The 21,418-nt window shown below is 40.2% G+C and overlaps 1 protein-coding gene across 7 annotated transcripts in view; it reads left to right on the top strand.

Moving 5' to 3' along the window:
- CTTNBP2 (cortactin binding protein 2) overlaps window positions 1–21,418 on the top strand; it is a 161,132-nt gene that overhangs the window by 109,620 nt on the left and 30,094 nt on the right. For all 7 annotated transcript variants that reach the window (XR_001827145.2, XR_005201339.1, XM_037740809.1 and 4 more), the window contains 5 exons: window positions 2,194–2,469; window positions 4,944–5,039; window positions 6,270–6,349; window positions 16,323–16,409; window positions 16,492–16,591. Coding sequence is in view for 5 of the 7 variants with exons in the window: in XM_037740809.1 (XP_037596737.1) it covers window positions 2,194–2,469; window positions 4,944–5,039; window positions 6,270–6,349; window positions 16,323–16,409; window positions 16,492–16,591 (639 nt within the window). In the remaining 2 variants the exon portion in view is untranslated. The remainder of the gene's footprint in view (window positions 1–2,193; window positions 2,470–4,943; window positions 5,040–6,269; window positions 6,350–16,322; window positions 16,410–16,491; window positions 16,592–21,418) is intronic.

The following is a 21,418-nucleotide window of genomic DNA, read 5'->3' as shown; positions in this document are numbered from 1 at the left end:
AGGAGTGTATTCAGGAGGTATAGGAGATCCAGGAGGTGTGTATCCAGGAGGTACAGGAGATCCAGGAGGAGTGTATTCAGGAGATACAGGAGATCTAGGAGGAGTATATCCAGGAGGTACAGGAGATCAGGAGGAGTGTATTCAGGAGGTACAGGAGATCCAGGAGGAGTGTATCGAGGTACAGGAGATCAGGAGGAGTGTATCAAGGAGGTACAGGAGATCAGGAGGAGTGTATCCGGGAGGTACAGGAGATCCAGGAGGAGTGTATCGAGGTACAGGAGATCAGGAGGAGTGTATCAAGGAGGTTCAGGAGATCAGGAGGAGTGTATCTGGGAGGTACAGGAGATCCAGGAGGAGTGTATCTGGGGGGTACAGGAGATCCAGGAGAAGTGTATCAAGGAGGTACAGGAGATCGGGAGGAGTGTATCCGGGAGGTACAGGAGATCCAGGAAGAGTGTATCCAGGAGGTACAGGAGATCCAGGAGGAGTATATCTAGGAGGTACAGGAGATCCAGGAGGAGTGTATCCAGCAGGTACAGGAGATCCAGGAGGGGTGTATCCAGCCAGTACAGGAGATCCAGGAGAGGTGTATCCAGCAGGTATAGGAGATCCAGGAGGAGTGTATCCGGGAGGTACAGGAGATCCAGGAGGAGTGTATCCGGCAGGTACAGGAGATCCAGGAGGGGTGTATCCAGCCGGTACAGGAGATCCTGGAGGGCTGTATCCAGAAGATATAGGAGATCCAGGAGGAGTGTATCCAGGAGGTACAGGAGATGCAGGAGGAGCATAGTAAGGAGATACGGGAGATCCTGAAGGAGTGTATCAAGGAGGTACAGGAGATCCAGGAGGAGTATATCAAGGAACAGAGAGAAATCACTTATGTCAGATACTGTGGATAAGTAAGATGACTGAGAGTCAGCAAATGGAAAATAAAGTAATCCAGCAGTTGATTAGCTAATGGAAAAATACAAGTTAAGGAGAGGATCATATCAACACATGTTGTTTTAAGACATTTAATTTTAATTTTAAAGCATGCAAAGTCATTTATTTATTTATTTTTTTTACCAACATTTAGATAGAGGTATTAGTTCTACCAATTAAAATTCCACATACTCATTTGAAGACAGCATACCTTTAATGCATCATCCATGATTTCTAGTGTTTGAATGCTTAAACACATTTATGAAGCAAACTAAAGGTAATGTCTGTCCAGAGATTATTAAACTGTTTCTAATTTCATATAGGTGTCCCATTTATGCCTCATTAGGTAACCTTTTTTAGCAATGCCTAAACTGTCTCTAAAGGATTCAGCTTAGTTTTCATGGGAACAGTAACTCATATTTTATCAATTTATGGAATATTTGATTCACTAATTATAGTCATCAGTTCAATGGACATAGAATATTTGGAAACACACACAAGTAACTCAGTATACAATCTGGTCATGAGAACAGCAGAAGTGCATGAGGGTGCTACCCACTGCACTGGAGCCTCAGTCAGAGAAAGTGGAAAGACCATTTCAAAAGCTCATTCCTACTACTCTGTTAACCATTTCTCAAATACTTTATGGTATTTACCATATAAGAATATGTAAAAGCTGTTACAAAAGTAAGCTCATTTATTCTTCATACCAATTCGATGTACATTCCCTCCATTTTATGAAATAAATTGGGATACAGAGGTCAAGGAAATTTACAAGTACCCACAGCTATAGGAGGCTGCTCCTGACCCTGAGGCTCAACCCAAGGTCTATATGATTCTTAGCTACTGTCCTAAGCATACCAACCTTTCCAACTATAACCTGCCTCATCCATGACATTATCTATGAAGGAGAGGAGAATGTAGAGAGCTCAGGGTCAAGGGAGGGTTATAGTTCTCTCATATTTTTTTTTAACTTGGCAGTCTTGCTGATGGGAAAGAGTTAATGTGTTTAAGCGGTCAAATACTAGAAAAAGCCAAAGATACAAGGAGAGAGACAGTTCATACCACGTACTTCCAAAGAAACTGAAGAGATTGGGAGACAAAAGTTTACTCCAGTGTAAGAACGTGCAATGTAATGTTATTTAAGGAAATAAAATAGCAATCCTTTGGGTTTTTAAAAAAATGTTTATATCTGCTTATTTTACATAATAGGTTTGCAATTTTTTTCTGCCCAGATTTTTTTAACTCCTAATTCTTTTATTCTTCTAACAGATGCTCTTAAAATACCCTTAAGGATTTCAGTGGGTGAGATTGAACCAAGCAACTATGGTTCTGATGACTTTGAATGCGAAAACACAATATGTGCTTTAAATATCCGCAAACAGACATCATGGGATGATTTTTCGAAAGCAGTGAGTCAAGCTCTGACAAATCATTTCCAGGCAATCTCTTCTGATGGATGGTGGAGTCTGGAAGACGTGACTTGTAATAACACTACTGATTCCAACATTGGCCTCAGTGCAAGAAGCGTACAATCCATCATGCTAGGTATCAGCAGTCCTACGATGAAGAGAAAGTGAAATTTCGGGGTTTATTTATGTTTGTGGGTTTCATAACATGATTCTTAGTTCATTGATTAAGCACATTCAAAGCTTACTTGTGGCAGCTGCCGGTGCTGAAAAACTTGAGTATTCACAATGTAGCCATTATGTAATGTTGCCTGTTAATATAAAAATGCTTTTATGCCTCAAATAATACTCAAAGAATAAAAAACATGAAAGCCTTTGATGAGGCTTTGTGATTGCGCATGCTATTCTAGATAAATGTAAGAAACTAAACACCCTGCAGCTGCTTGCTTTTGCAAAGTACTAAACACAGCTCAAAATATGTTCTTGAGTTGGGCCAGGAGCACTGTAGTGCATTAGTACCTTACCTCTAGGACAGGTTTTCTGATGAAGTCTAGACTTGAAAGAAGCACTTTAATAAAGATATATTCAATGCTCCCACATGGGATGAATCAGGGTGATAATTGGTGATTTCAATTTGATAGACACCACAAAACAGATTCCAAAGAACTTATAGAAAAAAAGATTTGCTTTCTGCTGGGCATAGTAAGTGCTATGTAAATATGAGTTGTCCCTGGTTAGCTCCTTTCTTCTTGGTCCAGGAGAACTACCATCTATGGGAAGTCTGCTCCTTTGCAAGGACTGTGTTGGGTGCTTTATAAATGGTCCTGTCAGTGGTGTCATTTTACAGATAACTGTGTACAAGATGGCTTGCTCGAGGTCACAGAACCAATGAGCAAAGCAGAAGGATTCAAATCAGATTCTGTCTTGATAGGAAAGCTTGTGCACTTTCAATGGCACCATATTGGAAAAGAATGGCCAAGGTTGAGGGAAAGGTGGGCTTTTTATCATTGCTATTTATCTGTAAGATTATTATATCGGAAAGCAGTTTATTCTGTTTACTCATATATGCTTATCCACTTTCAAAAAAATGTTACTAGTTTTTAGACAAAAGTATTCATGACAACTTGATTTTAAGTAATTTTGTTATGATCCTTGAAATTACTATTATTGGCTGGGCATAGTGGCTTATACCGGTAATCCCAGTGCTTTGGAAGGATGAGGCAGAAGGATCACTTGAGCCCAGGAGTTCAACATACTGAGACCTCATATTTGCAAATCAGTTTTTTTAACTAGCTGGGTGTGGCCTCATGCACTTGTAGTCCCAGCTACTCAGAGGCTAAGGTGGGAAAATCCCTTGATCCCAAGAGTTTGAGGCAGCAGTGAGCTCTGATGGAGCCACTGCACTCCAGCCTGGGACACTAAGTGAGACCCTGTCTCTTAAAAAAAAAAAAAAAAGATTATTATTATCATAGAATAGTTATTATGTACTTAAAATTGCATTAAGAAATTATCCAGCTCTTAGGAACACATTTTGTCCACACATGGAGTATTATTGAAAATGTGGTTCTGCCCCAGGGTCTGATAAACAAAGTCAGCACAACTGTGTTTTGAAGGGAATGGCCCTCCATCAGCCTTCATTCAGCTATACTGACAAAGGCAGATGGATATTCATTGCCAACAGATAAGTTTACCTCTGTGAGCAATGTATGCTAAGGCTTGATTCCTGCAGTGTTCACGCTTGTCTCAAAGTATAGTGCACCCTAGTAGCATTTCACATCCAAAAATCATTGAGTTTTGTGGATAAAGGGCTTAGTTTACTGCCTGGCTGTAACCGCTTCATAATTGGTAATTAGAACATTAGTGTTATTATTGTGTATATGTAAGTGAGTTTGCTGGATTCATAACCTAAGCTACATGAAAGGAACTTCAAGTCAGCAGATAAGCCGAGTTCCAGGTGTGTGTGCATGTATATTGGAGGCAGGCTGAGAATAGATATTTAAGAATTGATCTGTGGAAGGAAGAGATGAAAATAAATACTTATTACCAGTCACTCCCTAGGGAAGATATCTATGAAGTAGAACCCTTTCAGAACCAGAGTGAGCAAAGGGCCCGCAATGGGAGAAGGCTTGCCTTATTCTGAGCACCTGAAATTATATGTTTTTTTTAATTTTTTCCTGGAATCTAAAGCCTTGCTGTAAAGGGCCTCAGGAACCAGCTCATAAATGATCTAATATCTCATCCAAAGTGCTTCTTAGGCTTTGAGAAACAAGCATTCGAAGAACCCTGAAACAGTTTTCGATTATGGTCAGCTTTGTTCTTCAGAGCCCTAGAAATATTTGAGTGGATATATTTGCTTTCTAGATCTCTCTCTTAATCCCTCCTGTGGACTGCTTTGGAGAAGTCTGTAGACTGAACACCTTCCTTTTGACCTTCAGCAAGAATTTCATTAGGGAGCTAACCCCTTTTGTAGCCTTATAGGTATTCCGTATGTGTCTTGGACAGTTTAAGCTCTGCATTCCTTAGGGTTCTCACAGAGGAGAGCATATGTCTACCCTTGTGAGAGAAATCACTCATAAGCTGCCCTTGACATTTTATTTCATTTTTCGGAACTAGGAAATGTGCCATGGTCAGTGGGTCAGAGCTTTGCGCAGTCCCCGTGGGACTTTATGATGAAGAATAAGGCAGAGCACATCACTGTGCTTTTGTCAGGTAAGGATGTCTCTACCTGAGGTGATGTTTAAATTACAGTGTTTGCTTCATGGCTGCCTCATAGCACCAATTCTTAAAGCTTCACGTTTCATCCCGTGTCTTCTAGTCACACACTTGTGACTTCCACCACTAGGTCATTAGATGTTTTTCGAAATGTTTGATTAAGGGGAGGAAAACTCAAAGCTATGTTCTTGACACCCATGGTGATGTCTGTCTGGATCATTGATTCCTGCCATTCTGATTGCATCCCTCATTGAAAATAAACTGGAGGCCAAACTGACATGCTGATAAGAGAGTGACAGAGACTGTGTTAAAAGAAAAATGTCTTTTTTTTTTGTTTTACTGTCAAGTACAGTCTATGCTTAATATGATTATTACAATGGTACAGGCTAATGTTTAGTGAGCACCTACTATGTGCTAGATTCTGTTGTTTATAGCATAAGTATCAAATCATTTAATTCTCATAACAGCCCAATGAGATATGCATTTCTGCTTATCCCCATTTTATATCCAAGGACATTGAGGCTCTGAGAGATTGATATTCTTACCTAAGGTCATGCTACCAGTGTGTGGTATAGGAATACTCAATTTCTCAGCCCTCTTCGATTCTGAACAGCTATGGATTTCATCATGTATTTCCCATACTTGGGAATGGAGTCTTTGAAAATTCAATCTTTACTAATAAAAGTTTATTTTATTACTTGAATTCGACTTACTGAAGATTAAAGAAAAGTGTGAGGCTACCCCAGAACATTGCTTTAGGCCAAAAGAATGTATTAGGAGGATGGCAGAAGTTGGGGGTGGCAGAGTATTGCCAATGGACCTAACACTGGCGAAGGCTAAAGCTTTCTGAGAATTGCAGTGATCTATGATAACTTTTACTTATGAACTGTAAAACATTGAGCACAGCAATACTGGCACAGTGTTGGGGCTGGGATCTGGAGGACCTGGCTATAGTTGCTGGGCGGTGAGTGGGCTTCCCAGGGGGCAGGGGAAGGAGCAGCTGGGAGCTCTTGGGAGGTCAGGATCAGTGGCAGTTTATCAGCCAGCATGAAGTGTGGTCATATTTTCACAACAGAAAGGCACATTGGTGCCTCCTGGCCAAATGTTAGCTCTGCCTACATAAGTCAACAGACACATTTTATCTTTTATGATAGATTCTGTGATGTTTTGATCGTTTATATTTAATAAGGGAGCACCCATTTTTCTTCTGTCTCTCCTTTCCTACAGGTCCTCAAGAAGGCTGCCTCAGTAGTGTGACTTATGCCTCCATGATCCCTCTTCAGATGATGCAGAACTACCTCAGGCTGGTAGGTGGACACTGCTGAGCAGAGGCCTGTGCTTCCCGTCCCTGCCACTGGAAAATTGGGTGGCCCATTTTTATGTTTAGAGGAGGTGTACAGCCCCCACCCACCCTGTGCTCTGACAGCATTACCTTCCCCATCAGCCCACTCCCTGGCAGGCTGCCCGTTACATAGTCTGGATTTCTGTCACTGTCATTGACGTATCTATTGCCTGGATCCAGAGACCACCTGTGACCTGTGAAGTGTTATAATTTGGGCAGGAGGAGGATGTCTTTAACAAAAACTTGATGTCAAGTAAATGATGATCGATATGGAAGAGAATGGCCACAAATATCAAGATGCCTTACTATAAACTTTTATAATTTAAAATTGAGTAAAGATGCTAGCATTAGTGAGAAGGTTAATTTGGCCACTTTAACAGAAACCAAATAATTACAGCTTAAACGGGATAGAAGTTTATTTTTCTCAAATATATAAGTCCCAGCAGGTGAGAGGGCTGGGGAGGGAGAAGTGGCAGGTGACCTCTCCAGGGTCTCGGCACCCTTGCTCCCTGCTCCACTCTTCCCTGGGATGTTGTTTGTGTTGCTTGGTCAAAGGTAGTCACCACTTCCACTCCCACTTCCTAGCTGGAAGGAAAGAGTCTGGAGGGCGAGCCTTTCCTTTCAGGGGAAGTGCACATATCCTTCCTGCCCACATCCCGTTCAGCAGAACTTACACACCTCTCGATGCCTAGCTGGGAAGTGGGGCTTTTGCTGGACAATTGTGCACCCACATAAAACTAGGTGGCCTATTACTAAAAGGAAGAAGAAGAATATGATCATCGAAAGAAAATAGCAAATTATAAATGTAAAGTGGATAAATGTAATGGTCTGCATTCATTAAATACTTATTACATGCCAGGCAGTATGCCAGGTGCTGTTATGACCTATTTTATTTTATTCTTCAGAACATCCCTATGAGATAATTTCATCCATTTTATAGATGGGGAAACTTAATAGAGGTAAAATGCTCAAAGTCATGTCTCTAGTTAGTGATGAAGCCAGAATTGTGCAAGTCTCTGATGTGTATGGGAACCATCTAAAACTAATGCTACTAGTGTAAAACATAAGGAAACAATAGTTTTGCTTGCTGCCTTAATTTAGATGACCTTTTAAAATAAATGAGTTGGAACTATGACACTTTACAAAGGTTGTTTCCACAGACTGTGAACTGATGCCTTTGTTTTCACCTCTTATGAAAAGAAGTATTCAAAACCATTCCATTGCTAGGCTCAAAGTTAGGATTAGCCTTTGTACCAGCAGCCACGGTAGCAGAGAAACATTCAAAGCCTCACAATGTGGAAAAAGTGGATTCTCCTGAATCGGATACTTTTCACTTTGCTTTGCTCTTTGTCCCCCTTTCCCTAAAGCATCAAAGTATGCCTGTGATGGGAAGGAGATCTGTCTCATTACTTGGCTTAAGTGAAAGTGGAAGGGTGCGATCAACTGGTTTTCAGGAACGTTAGCCTCGGGCTTTCAGCAGAATCAGCTGGTAGAACCACTTCCTTCTCTCCCTTTCCGGCTTCTCAGCTTCTCCATACAAGGCAAGGCTCCAACCCAGGACTTGTCCTTAATCCATTAAGAAGATAAAATGCAACTGCAAATTATTGTTGACTAGCAAATCTGTAAAACGAAATGTCTGCTAGTCACATTATATGTAAAATATCCCAAGTACACCTATATATGTGCCTCCTTTTACATGAGACTTAGTTTGACTACCAATGACCAGGAAACCAGAGAACAAACACTGTTGTTAATTCTATTCTGAATTCAGTGAGTGTACATAAAAGCCTTTTTAATCTAACAGTTAACTCTTGAAGGAATGTAATAAAAATGTTTTATTTCAGCAGTCTCTGCAAAATGTAAAGTGACTGAGACAACAATATATCATAATGGTTGTGAATGTTTTCTCTTCCATAAACAATTGTAAGCCCCTTAAGAGCATAGACCATGTGTTAGGCATTTTTGTGTCCTGTTATTTCAGTTGTTTGACAGCTGTTTATTGAGAGCCTCTTAAATGCAGGTAATGTTTTAGAAACTGAGGATAGAGTTATGTATAAGATGCATTCCCTGGCCTCATAGGGTTTACCTTCTAGGGGTAAAGAAGGCAGATTTTTAAAAAATCAAATGATGTATATGTATTGTGATGACCAGCACTAACACATGTTTGTAGAAAAATAAAGCAGTCAAGGAGGTAAAGAGTGGGTGGCAGGGGAGGCAGAAAGCACTATTTTTAGATGGAGTTTTCAGGAAAGATGTTACAGTAGTGACATTTGGAATGAAAAACAAATGAAGTGAAGGGAGTAGCCTTGTGGAGGGTGCTTGAGGTACAGGGAACCACAGATACGAATGTGTTTAGGTTGACAGTGAAGTCTGAGAAATGTTCAGAAACTAGATCATGCAGGAATGTGGCAAAAACTGAATTTTATTCCAGGTGGGTAGGAAGCCACTGGGGGAATTTGAGCCAGAGAGTGGCATAGCTTCCCAGTTCCACAAATAACTACACACATATTGATGTGTGTTGAATTGTTGGAAATCTGTACAGTAGATAAACAAATGTAATAATGGCTGACTCTGTTTACCTTCAACTTTTATGTTACGGGGTACATGTGCAGGATGTGCAGGTTTATTAAATAGGTAAATGTGTGCCATGGTGGTTTGCTACACAGATCATCTCATCAACTAGGTATTAAGCCCAGCATCCATTAGCTGTTCTTCCTGATGCTCTCCTTCCCCCCACACCCAACCCTGACAGGCCCCAGTGTGTGTTGTTCCCCCCCATGTGTCCATGTGTTCTCATCATTCAGCTCACACTTATAAGTGAGAACATGAAGTATTTGGTTTTCTGTTCCTGCATTAGTTTGCAGAGGATTATGGCTTCCAGCTCCATTCGTGTCCCTACAAAGAACATGATCTCATTCCTTTATATGGCGGCAGAGTATTCCATGGTGTGTATATACCACATTTTGTTTATCCAGTCTATCACTGATGGGCATTTAGGTTGAGTCCATGTCTTTGCTATTTTCCGTAGTCCTGCAGCTAACATATATATGCATGTATCTTTATAACAGAATGATTTATATTCCTCTGGGTGAATTCCCAGTAATGAGATTGCTAGGTCAAATGATACTTCCGCCTCTAGAAAGAAATGAGGAATCACCACATTGTTTTCTGCAATGGCTGGACTAATTAACACTCCCACTAACAGTGTAAAAGTGTTCATTTTTCCCCACAACCTTGCAGCACCTGTTGTTTCTGGACTTTTTAATGATCACCATTCTGACTGGCATGAGATGGTATACCATTGTGGTTTTGATGTGCATTTCTCTAATCATCAGTGATGTTGAGCTGTTTTCCATATGTTCCTTGGCCACATGAATGTCTTCTTTTGAGAATTGTCTATTCATGTCCTTTGCCCACTTTTTAATGGTTTTTTTTTTCTTGTAAATTTGTTTAAATTCCTTGTAGACTCTGGATATGTGAGATCGTTGTCAGATGGATAGATTGCAAAAACGTTCTCCCATTCTGTAGATTGTCTGTTCACTCTGATGTTAGTTGCTTCTGAATAGCTAACTTTTATTGAGCATTTATTATATGCCAACCTCTATTCTAAATATATAGATAATCTCATTTAATCTTTCTATGAGATAGACACTCCATACAAGTTACATTTTACAGGTAAATAAACAGACTCAAAGTAATTTACCCAGTGCCTTCAGTGATTAAGTGACGGGACCCCCAGAGTTGAAAGAAGCCTTTCTGCCTATTCATGCATGTAATTATAGTTATACTAGTTATTAGCCTCTTGATTAAGCATCGAAGTACCAGTCATTACTATGTGTGCAAATGTATTGTATAAAATGCATCTGTTAAAACCCTTATGCAGAACACCACATGTAGTAAAGACTTTAAATTAGGATTCTGCTTCTGTTTTTTTTTTTAATGATGTTATTTTTAAATACTTTTATTGTTAAAAATAATACAAGTACATTTTAAATCTCCACTCTTGATTTAATAGGGAAAATATTCAACCTAATTGAGTTTTGAATTGCTAGTAATTTATTGTAATTGTTGAATTTTTTGGCATTAACATAACTCAAACATTTCTCTTAGCCAGTTTGTAATTTTTATTAGGTTATTTGAAAGCTCATGTTTTAATAATTTACTATGAATAATTATTTTATTAGGAAAAATGCTGGAGTTTAATTATCCTGATCTGAGCCCTACTTTAAAATTAAGCCTCTCAATGTCCAGGATGGGATCCTTGAGATTCTTCTACCTGTTTTTCATTCACTCCAATATGTGCCATGCCAGTCACTAAGAATCATCACTAGGAGAATCTAATTATTCTCTATACATTCCCAAAGTAAATTCATTACTTTCCCAGAAAAATAAGGTTGTAGCATGGCACAGTGGCTCACACCTGTAATCTCAGTACTTTGGGAGGCCGAAGTGGGCAGATCATGAGGTCAAGAGATCAAGACCATCCTGGCCAAGATGATGAAACCCCATCTCTATTAAAAATGCAAAACTTAACCGTACATGGTGGTGGGTACCTGTAATCCTAGCTACTCAGGAGGCTGAGGCAGGAAAATTGCTTGAACCCGGCAGGCGGAGGTTGCAGTGAGGCGAGATTGTACCACTGCACTCCAGTCTGGCGACAGAGCAAGACTCTGTCAAAAGAAAAGAGAAAGAGAGAAAGAGAAAGTTGTAAGTGGTGGTTATGTGTGTAAGACATCCCACGGCCCTGTTAGCAGAGAGTCAGCTCTAGCCTGATTTTTCTCAGGAAGGAGCAAGCCTGGGTGAGGTCCTAGTGGAAGTGGGAATCAGCTGGTTGCCTAGTATGAGGAAGAGGTGGCTCTGCCACCAGTGGAACATTTGGCTTCCACGGCAATAATGGAAGAGGATTCTGGGCAGTAAGTTAGTGTCAGCCCAGAAAAGGACTAGAGCAGAAAAACTTCATGGATTCCAGAGACTGGCTGACAAGGGAGAAGTTATGTCCAAGAGTTCCATTTTATGTTTCTGTTTTTAAAATAGCTATAGTACCCAAGTTATTATGTCTATATCAATAAATGGGGGCTTGTCTATATTTGAAGTTAGTAACCCAGTCTGATGTTGGCTTTTAAGTTTCAATAAGCTAATTTAAAAAATAGTGCATGTATGTCTCTATGTATGTAAACTGTAATTTCTCTTAAATTTCTATTATTCTCTTATACCTATTCTTTAAAAGGGACTTCAGCAAGTGACTAAAAGCTCTCTAACATGAAGAATTCCAATTTTTTATATTCCAAATTCTGGACATTCCAATATTGTTTGAGAAATTTTATGTTAATGAATACACTGTAATTGTGCCATTAGTGGCTCTAAAGTTACAAGTAAATTAGTTTTTTAAAATTGGGTGTCAGAAGTGGATGGAATAAAATTTGTAGCTATAAAGCATGTGATTTTAAGCTGTGACCATCCCAATTTTATTGGCTCTATAATGCCCTTTTCACTTTTTTTTTTTTTGGTCAGCACAAGCTGGCCTAGAGCTGTCTCTGGGCAGACACTGTTTTTCCTCAGACTGTGTATGACAACTGAAACTCCAAACAAAACTTGTGATTTACTGCTTTAAAATGCCACACACACAAAATTAAAGTGCCACAACTCTGCAGATACATTACAGGTGCCACATCAACAGTAGTGGAGACCACAGCTCCTCTGGTAAACCCCATTTTGCAGGAAAGCATTGTGGAGGGGAAAATAGAGATGCATGATCCATTGTTGAGGTCGCTGTTTCCATTTAATCCAGAATCTGTTTGCTTCACAAAGCACTAATTGACATGTGCCGAGCTTCCTGAATAGGCGGTGAAGACACTAGAATAAAAGGGATTGGTACCAATTGTGATAATGAGGCCAGTGTCCCTTTACTAATAAGCAGAAATGTCGCACTATAAATGTGCACTTAGGGGATGATTCTGGCAACTACAATTAAGACTGCAATTTTAAAAGTTGTGTTCTTTTTCAAAGAACAGATCTCCTTTCAGTACAATTAGAATCTTTATACCCTTCTTTCCCAAAAAAATCTGCCTATGTATCTATCTTTAGAGCCCTCTGCTGGAAGCACAGAGCATATATATTCATTATATTCAGATCTTGGTATTTGGAGAAATATAACATGATAACTTCAAAACAATATATAATGTCTCAGCAAAGCTTTGCATGGAGTAACAGGTTCCCAGTAATTAAGCTATTTTTGTTGTTGTTCAGAAATTAAATGGTAACCAACAGAACTATATCATTTGATGAGATAACAAAATGCCTTTTAAAAAAAATTGGTAATATCTGAAATGAAGAGAAACCTACTAATGAAATGCATGCATTAAAATGTAGGAATATACATTTGTTTTTCTCTTTACCTGTCTAATTTACTTATTTATGTATATATCTACTTTATCTCGTGAAGGACATTAAACTAGGTAAATGCAAGGCTTACTGCGAATGAATGGCCTTTCCAATGAAATTTTAAATTAAGTGTTTCCTGTATGTATTTCCTAAAAGCCTATAGTCTGAGAACAAATGAAGTTTTGAAACTAAAGATAGCTTCTTTATGAAAGTGGGTCTCTTATCTGTTATTTGATTTCAAAGTCAATCTTAAGAAAGTGTAGGCAGGTTGACAGGATGGCCATAATGTATAGAGCACTCTTATTTTCAGAAGTGAGACAAGATTAAATAGCCACGCTAGTTGAAAATCTCAGGGGTAAATCTTGAAAATCTTTAGCCTGTTTGTTTTCAATAAATCTTAAAAATCGGCGTCCTGTTTCACTGGTATGAAACAATCCATTACTTGTGAAAAGAAAAATTCTACCTAATAAATCATAGCAATTTGGGATTAATTTGGAAAGCTTAAGAGCTCTGGTTTAAAATTGCACCTGGCTAGCAAACTGTGTACCTAATATGCAATTTCCCACTAAAGTACTTTTGAAAATTGACAAAACCTCATAGCAACAGAAAAATAGAACTGAGGTCTCTCTTTGGCAAGAATCTGGAAACATTTTCTACTATTGTTAAGGGTAATAGAGTATTAGGCCCACGTATGTGAGAACTACCTGAAATTAGGTAGGAAATCATTATCACCCTTCCCTTACCATCTTCCTGGTGATTCAAAAAACAAGATTTATACCAGTTAGAAAATTGGGCATTTATCCTTTACTTCATAGTCTCTGCTTTATGTCATAGTGCATATCTGCACTATGATACTCTCCTCCTCTCCCAGGAGGCCCTTCCACATCCATCTGAAGACTACAGCTCCTAGAAATAACTGGACAAGAAGCTGGTGTAGATTAGTGAGACTGTGCTGCATCCCAGGAGGTGGATTCTCCAGAAGCACTCAGCAGGGATGGAGACAGGAGCTGCTGGGCTGCTTCCTGGGACTGTGGTTTATCCTCATGCATTGTCTGCTGTGTTGGACAACAGGAATTCATTCCACTGAAGCCATTGCTAGACCCCAGAGTTTAGTAACTGCAGACACCAAGCTTTCATCCACCCACTGACCCAAGAAGAAGATTCAGCCACACAATTTGTGGACAGCAAGTGAAGCCAGTGGTGGTCCACACATCCTGCTTTCCTGCAAAATTCTTTCTCTGGTTTTATAGTATGTAAACAAATAATAACAAATTAACCTTATACCTATGGAAGAATACTGCAGAATAGTTTTCAGCCTGAGAACTCAGGAAAGAACACACCCTTAAAATTATTTACTAATGTCTTAGTCCATTCAGGCTGCCACGTCAAAATATCATAGACTGGGTGGCTTATAAACAACAGAAATCAATTTCTCACATTTCTAGGGCGTGGTCTCAAACTTCTGACCTCAAGTGATCGGTCCACCTCATTCTCCCAAAGTGCTGGGATTAAAGGCATGAGTCACCATGCCCAGCCCAAAACTTAAGACTTAAAGACCTAGGATAAGGAAAAAGTTACCTCGTCTTTTATGCTAAGAGTTTTTCCTCAAGCCTTTTACTAAAGGTGTGCTAATAATGGAATAATATTCCAACTCAGAGAATATTACTGCAGGCTTCCAGACATATTGTCTCTCAGAGCCTAAAACTCAGTCGCAAGCCCAACATCAAGGAACCCCTTAAAGGACCACTGCCCCGTTAGCTCATGGCCTGATACCTGGTCGTCATGTCTGGCTTGCCTCCACTTTCCGGAAGTGCCCACAAACCTTCCTTAGTCTCCTTAGAGGCCAAATCTCATGTCTTTTCGTTGTTGTTTTTTCCTTGAGACAGTCTCGCTCTATTGCCAGGCTGGAGTGCAATGGCATGATCTTGGCTCACCGCAACCTCCACCTCCCGAGTTCAAGTGATTCTCCTGCCTCAGCCTCCCAAATAGCTGGGATTACAGGCACCCACTATCACACCTGGTTAATTTTTTTTTTTATTTTTAGTGGAGATGAGGTTTTACCATGTTTGCCAGGCTGGTCTCAAACTTCTGACCTCAAGTGATCCGCCCACCTCAGCCTCCCAAAGTGCTGGAATTAAAGGCATGAGTCACCATGCCCAGCCCAAAACTTAAGACTTAAAGACCTAGGATAAGGAAAAAGCTACCTCGTCTTTTATGCTAAGAGTTTTTCCTCAAGCCTTCCTTTTATATCCCACAATCTGTCTCCCTGTAATCATGTACTGGGGTCATATTTACTATCTTCACAGAAGTCCACCCCAGCTACCATAAAGGGTGAGCCTTTCCCTGTGATCACGAAGGGACAACTACAATAGAAAGACAAAACAGAGATATACACACATGTTTTTACATTGTCCTGTTCTAGGTTATAGAGAGAGCAAACCCAAAACTTCTCTAAGTCTGGGTGGCTCAACCTTCACATGTGAGCAGCATCAGCAGTACCAGTTAGGTTGGAGCCTCGCCTGTCCAAGTACTTTCCTGCAAGACCTTGCTGCAAGGCCAGCTTTCCACTAAGGAAGCTTCTCCCAAGCATGCGTGCTGGGCGCGGGCAGGGGTGTCAGCCCTGGGATGACAGAATTGGGAAGCTGACTTTCCTCTCCACATTTTTCTCAAGACTTTTATCACTGCCTTTGCCCTGTGTAGATGATAATTGCCTTTCCATCCAAGGGCCTGTCGAATCTCCATGTTCTCAGGAGAGAGATTCTTATACACAAGGATAGAGGTTAAAAAAAAAAAATCTATAAGCATCCAAGCCAGAGTTTTTCTTTTGACAATGCAAAAGTGATCCATCTCTACCTAGATTTCTTTGAAACACTGAATTCCAAAATGAAATAATATATAAAGTTATCTGAGTTTTATACTTTGCAAAGCATATTTTACCTAAGAAGTCAACACAAAGACATTCTCTTATATACAACAGCTGTAAAAAGATTACACTCATGTACCCATCTTTTAATCATACATACACACACAGCCACAATGGAAATAAAACACTGAAGAACACAAAAATATTTACAGTGACTGTCGGTGCTGACACTCAGTAATTTTTTATTCTGCTTCTTTATGTTTACCAAAATTTCCGTAATGAAATACATTACTGTTTTAACCACTAAAAAGTTAAACACTGAGAAAATTCAACATAAAGAGCATCTGCAAAGGATAATAAAAATTACAGAATTTCTGCAAGAGACAAACAAAATGTACTTGGAACTGTGTTTCTCAGCTAACCTGCTGAACCTCACTGTAGAAAATAGAGGGAAAATTTTGTTTTTTAAATATCAGATCTTGCTAAATACCCTTTGCCCATGTTTCATATTCAAATGAGAGTACACATGTCCAATGAATAAAACTAATCTCTAAAATACTGTTGTTAATCTTTCAGAAGTATGAAGACAAAAGAGAATTCCACACTTGTGTACCACTTTCTTTTTTTTTTTTTTTTTTTTTCCTCTTCTCAACTTAGCACCTTCACCCTAGGTCTCTTCTTGATTTGTTAATAGGTTGAGCAATATCATAATGTCATTTTCCATGGCCCAGAAGGAAGCTTGCAAGACTACATAGTACATCAGCTTGCACTCTGCCTGAAGGTATTGACTACTTGTATACTATCTCCTTTTCTTTGAAAATTGGCAAGCATGTAGAACTAATCACCTTGTTTTCTTATCACAGCACAGACAAATGGCTGCGGGATTCTCCTGTGAAATAGTGAGAGCTGAAGTAGATGCTGGTTTTTCCAAGAAACAGCTACTAGACCTGTTCATCAGTAGCGGTAAGAACATTTTAGCAAATTGGCTGTGATAACCTAAAGGCATGCTTTTCAATGGTGCCATTAAAAGGAAATACGCTGTGTTGTTTGGAAATACACTTAAGATAACTTTAATTATTCAGCAGCTATGGGATAAACACTTGCAAAAATTATCTTCATGTGTATATTATTGCATTTGTTGAGCATCCTGCGTTTTCTTCTTTTTGTTATCTTTTGTTATGAATCATTAATTTTTGCTAGCATACTGTGTTACTGGCACTAGTAGTATACCAAGGGAGGATGTGGTAGGAGCAGTTCACTGTAGCTGAATTAGGTATTGAGTCTTTGATGCTGTTTAGAATTGCTGGAGCATGGTGGTGACAAACAACAGATTGATTTTTTTAGTAAATTTTATTACTCATAAATTCTCTACAACCAATACATCCCTTAGTGCTGCACCTGGGGTCAACAGTCTGCCTGCCTTGGGCCTCCCAAAGTGCTGGGATTACAGACGTAAGCCACCATGCCTAGCTAGCACTTTCTAAGTCAAAAGATGAATAGATAAAGAAAATGTGGTACATATACACAATGGAGTACTATTCAGCCATAGTAAAGAATGAGATCCTGTCATTTACAACACGGATGGAACTGGAGATCATTATGTTAAGTGAAATAAGCCAGGCACAGAAAGACAAACATCACAGGGTCTCAATTGTTTGAGGGATCTAAAAATCAAAACAATTGAACTAATGGAGATAGAAAGCAGAAGGGTGGTTACCAGAGGAAGGGAAGGGTAATGGGGTGTTTTGGGGCAGGTGGGGATGATTAATAGGTACTGAAAAAATAGAATGAATGAGACCTACTGTTTGATAGCACAACCGGGTGACTAGAGTCAGTAATAACTTAATTGCACATTGTTAAATAACTAGAAGAATGTAATTGGATTGTTTGTAACACAAAGGATAAATGCCTGAGGGGATGGATACCCCATTCTCCGTGATGTGATTATTTCACATTGTATGCCTGTATCAGAACACCTCATGTACACATAAATAGATACAACTACTATGTAGCCACAATTTTTATTTTAATTTTTTAAAAAAGAAATTAAATTCAGAGGCAGATTTAAGGAATCACTGAGGATTTCACTGAGAATACCACAAACCTGGAAGCACATCTTGAGGGCAGAAAAATTCCAGTAGAATCTGAGTATCCCTGTACTACACAGGCCAGTCTTGGGCTAGAAACTAGTGAAAGTTAGCTACACAGAAAGCTGTTTTTTCTGATAATGTTACTAATTGTAGCTAACACTTTTTAAGCTCTTACTCTGGTAGGCCCTGTTCTGAACACTACATTTATTAACTCACAACTTTCTGAGGCAGGTACAATCCCATCCCTGATTTATAAGCATGAAAACACTAGTGATGAAAGATTAAGTGTCCCGCCCAGAGGTCCCACAGCAGGAACACAAAACAGAACTCCAACCCCAGCAGTCCGGCTCCTAAGCCTGACCTTCCTCACTACGGGCCTTAAAAACACCCCAGAGCCAAAATATCCTTTTTCCCCCCATTAGTTATCTAACAAAAGTTCCCCACATTTTTTCAACTTTCAGCCTTGCTTCTTCTCAATGTAAGAAGCTGAAGTATTTTGTGCTCACCCTGTGAGGGTAGATAGCCATGACAGACTGAAGTCTCCTCTAAGCTTAGAGAGCTAAGAAGACTGGAATGAGGTCAGGAAGGATGCAAAGGTGACCAACCTAGCATTTTTAGATCTATGATGGGCATCTTCTTAGAAAGAGTTCCTCTTCCTCATTTCCCAGTTTGGAGAGTGGCCCATGTCTCTTGGCTCCCACACTGGAAACTCAGATTTCATTGGCAGGCTTGAAAACCTCAATGCCCCCAAGTAACAACAAGCCACAGGAAGAGGTGAAGCAGGCTGGGCGGGGTTGCAGGTAGAGGGAGGCATGCCCCAATCCCCATGAGGGGCAGTAGCTCTCAGAGCCAGCTGTTTGTTGCTGACAGAACTGTAGGTCCAGTGTCATCAGGTCTTGTGACTTTTAGGAAGAAGCCAGAAATCCACGTTTTTATGTGAAAATTTCGGGGTTTTGTTCCTTCAGTATTACTATTCTAATTTTTAAAGCACTATGAGAACCACATAGAACCCCAGGTTCTCTCATTTGCAGACCCTTACCCCTGTCACACGGTTAGTCTCAATCTGCTTTTAAAAATCCATTTCCATGGGCACCATCTTTAATGCTCCCCTTTCCTGGAACTCCTCCCTTTTATGTCAGTGTTTTTTCTGTCTATTGTTTTTCCTCCCTCAGCATTCCTCATAGGCCAGCAGAACTCGGGTTAAAATCCCTGTGATTTCTGCCCCTCCCATCCTGCAGCTCTCCATTGCCCAATGGACTAGGTTGATGCATTCAAGGCCTTCTATTCTGGGGCCTTATCCACCTGATGTGCCTATCTCGCCCTTTTAAAATAGATACCCATGCTCCAGCAGATTATGACGTTTCCTCCCTACGTATCCTTTGCTTTCCACTCTCCATATCTTCGCTCATGCTGCAGCTTCCACTAGAATTAAGGAGTAAACACGTAAACGCCTCTCATCCCACACACACCATGGCTACCACATGGCAGGTATGATGCCAAGTAGTCTGTTACACACTGGTGATTAAAGTAGACACAGTCTCTGTTCTGGAAACTGTCAAAATACTTGAAGAACACCTCAAATGAAGCTTCTGTGATTCCCTCCTCCTGCTAAACAGCAAGGGACTTGGTTTATACTTCTGGGCACCACCCAACTGTATGTGAAGGCAATTAGGGTATTATTTGGGGTTTTGCCTCGTCCCACACACGTGTTATATGATGAGCTCCGTGAAGGCTAGCATTTTAACTTATTCTTCTCTTAGCCTTGTAGATAGATTGTCAATAATTATTTGTTGAATTAATTGGTGAATTTTCTGATACAAGAAATAGCATAGGCAAAGAAAAAGGGAATTCTTAGCCCAATTCAGGTGTCAGCAAGTAGAATAACTTGCTTAGAGTTGAGGTAGAAAGAAGTAAGATTAGAGAGACAGGAGTTGGTAAGAGAGTCATTGATGACCTGGCACAAAGGTAGAATAATCTGGATTTTAAAAAATGAAGTGTTTAAACAATAGACTAAGGACAAAAAAAGCTTCACTGTAGGTTCAAGAAGGAAGAGTAGGAAATTGTATGTCATCTCCAAATACAGAATAAAAATCCTTCTATAGCCTTCATGTCACGAGTGTGACTTGGTAAGGAGACTGTGAGTGCGTATTATAAATGGATTAAATATTCCTCAGTGTAAGATATGGAATTAGGTTAGTAAGACAGATACATTTTTAAATTGCAAGTGATCATAAGCAGTAAAGCAGAAAAAGAAATTCATACAGAAGAATTTTTATTCTGTATTTGGCTTAGTAATTTACAAGTATCAATATCTTTCTTCACTTTTTTTGGTTTGCTTTTTGAGATGGAGTCTTGCTCTGTCAACAGGCTGGAGTGCAGTGGCACAATTGTGGCTCACTGCAACCTCTGCCTCCTGGGTTCAAGCAATACTCTTGCCTCAGCCTCCCGAGTAGCTGGGACTACAGGCACACGCCACCACGCCCAGCTAATTTTTATATTTTTTTAGGAGAGACGAGATTTCACCATGTTGGCCAGGATGGTCTCTATCTCTTGACCTTGTGATCCACCCACCTCGGCCTCCCAAAGTGCTGAGATTACAGGCATGAGCCACCGTGCCCACCCTCTTCACTTTTTAGTGATAAAACTATGATAGAAATACAAGGTTCATCTGCTAAGACCTTGACTGTGGTTCCCCAAGTTAGCAAGGTGAGCATTATAACTTCCTGTCTGCCTCATTTCCCATGTCTAGGCAGGCCCTAAGCGCTATGGAGTCTGCTTCCTCTATCTCATCTCCTTCTGCTCTCCATTCCCGCATCACCTATCATTTCTTGTTCAAGGGATTCTGGAGGCCTCATCATTAACCCTTCATATTTCCTCTGGTCTCACTCCCTCCAGGGGCCCTCCACAAGGCATTTGGGGGCTCACTGGAGGATACAAAACCATTCAGACTATCCCCTGATGTTACATTCCCAAGGCTGCAGAATGAAAGCTAAAACTCTCAGAATCTATATCAGGAACATTGTGGCCTGGCCTCTCATTCTTCTCTTGCCACGGTTCACCCTCATCTCCTAAAACCCACTCTACCTCCACCACCATCTTCTCAGTAGGACCCATGCTGTGGGCTGGAGGCTGATGAAGACATAGTGGAGAACTAGAATCAGTGAGGGCACCAGAGATTTCAGAGCAGTGCAGGAGAACTCCCGTGAGCCAGAGAGAAGGATCCATCGACAGGCATGGTGTCATCACTTTCACTGTGCAGAAAGCATGCAGCAGGGAATGATCCTTCAGTCGAGAGGCAATATATGAGTCCACAGGGTAGAGAAGGCAGAGATCTGGATGGAGGAAAGTGGTTTTCTAGGCTGTTCCACTCAAGCATCTAGAATAATGAGTATATGGGGATTATCTACTAGCTACTTTCTTTTTTATGAAGAAATTAAAGAAGTCAAATGATAAGTACCACAACTGAAGAGTACATTGATTCCTGAGGTATTCTACATGTATTCCTGATGGTTCACCTTATTTTCTCTAAAGAGAGAGCCTTAACCTGCTTGGATTGAACGGGGGTCAGAATGCTGAGCTTCTGTCTTCCGCTAAGCACAGCACAAATTGCCTTATTTGCTCCTCTCTATGACACTGCAGAATAAAGCCAGTGAACAGCCACAGAGAAAGCGTTAAAGAAGTGTGTGAGCAAAAAGGACAG

The sequence above is a fragment of the Cebus imitator genome, unplaced genomic scaffold (assembly GCF_001604975.1).
Source record: "Cebus imitator isolate Cc_AM_T3 unplaced genomic scaffold, Cebus_imitator-1.0 Scaffold90, whole genome shotgun sequence".
Taxonomy (NCBI): Eukaryota; Metazoa; Chordata; class Mammalia; order Primates; family Cebidae; genus Cebus; species Cebus imitator.
Note: the sequence above shows the minus strand (reverse complement) of the source record. Positions and strands in the feature narration are given on the sequence as shown.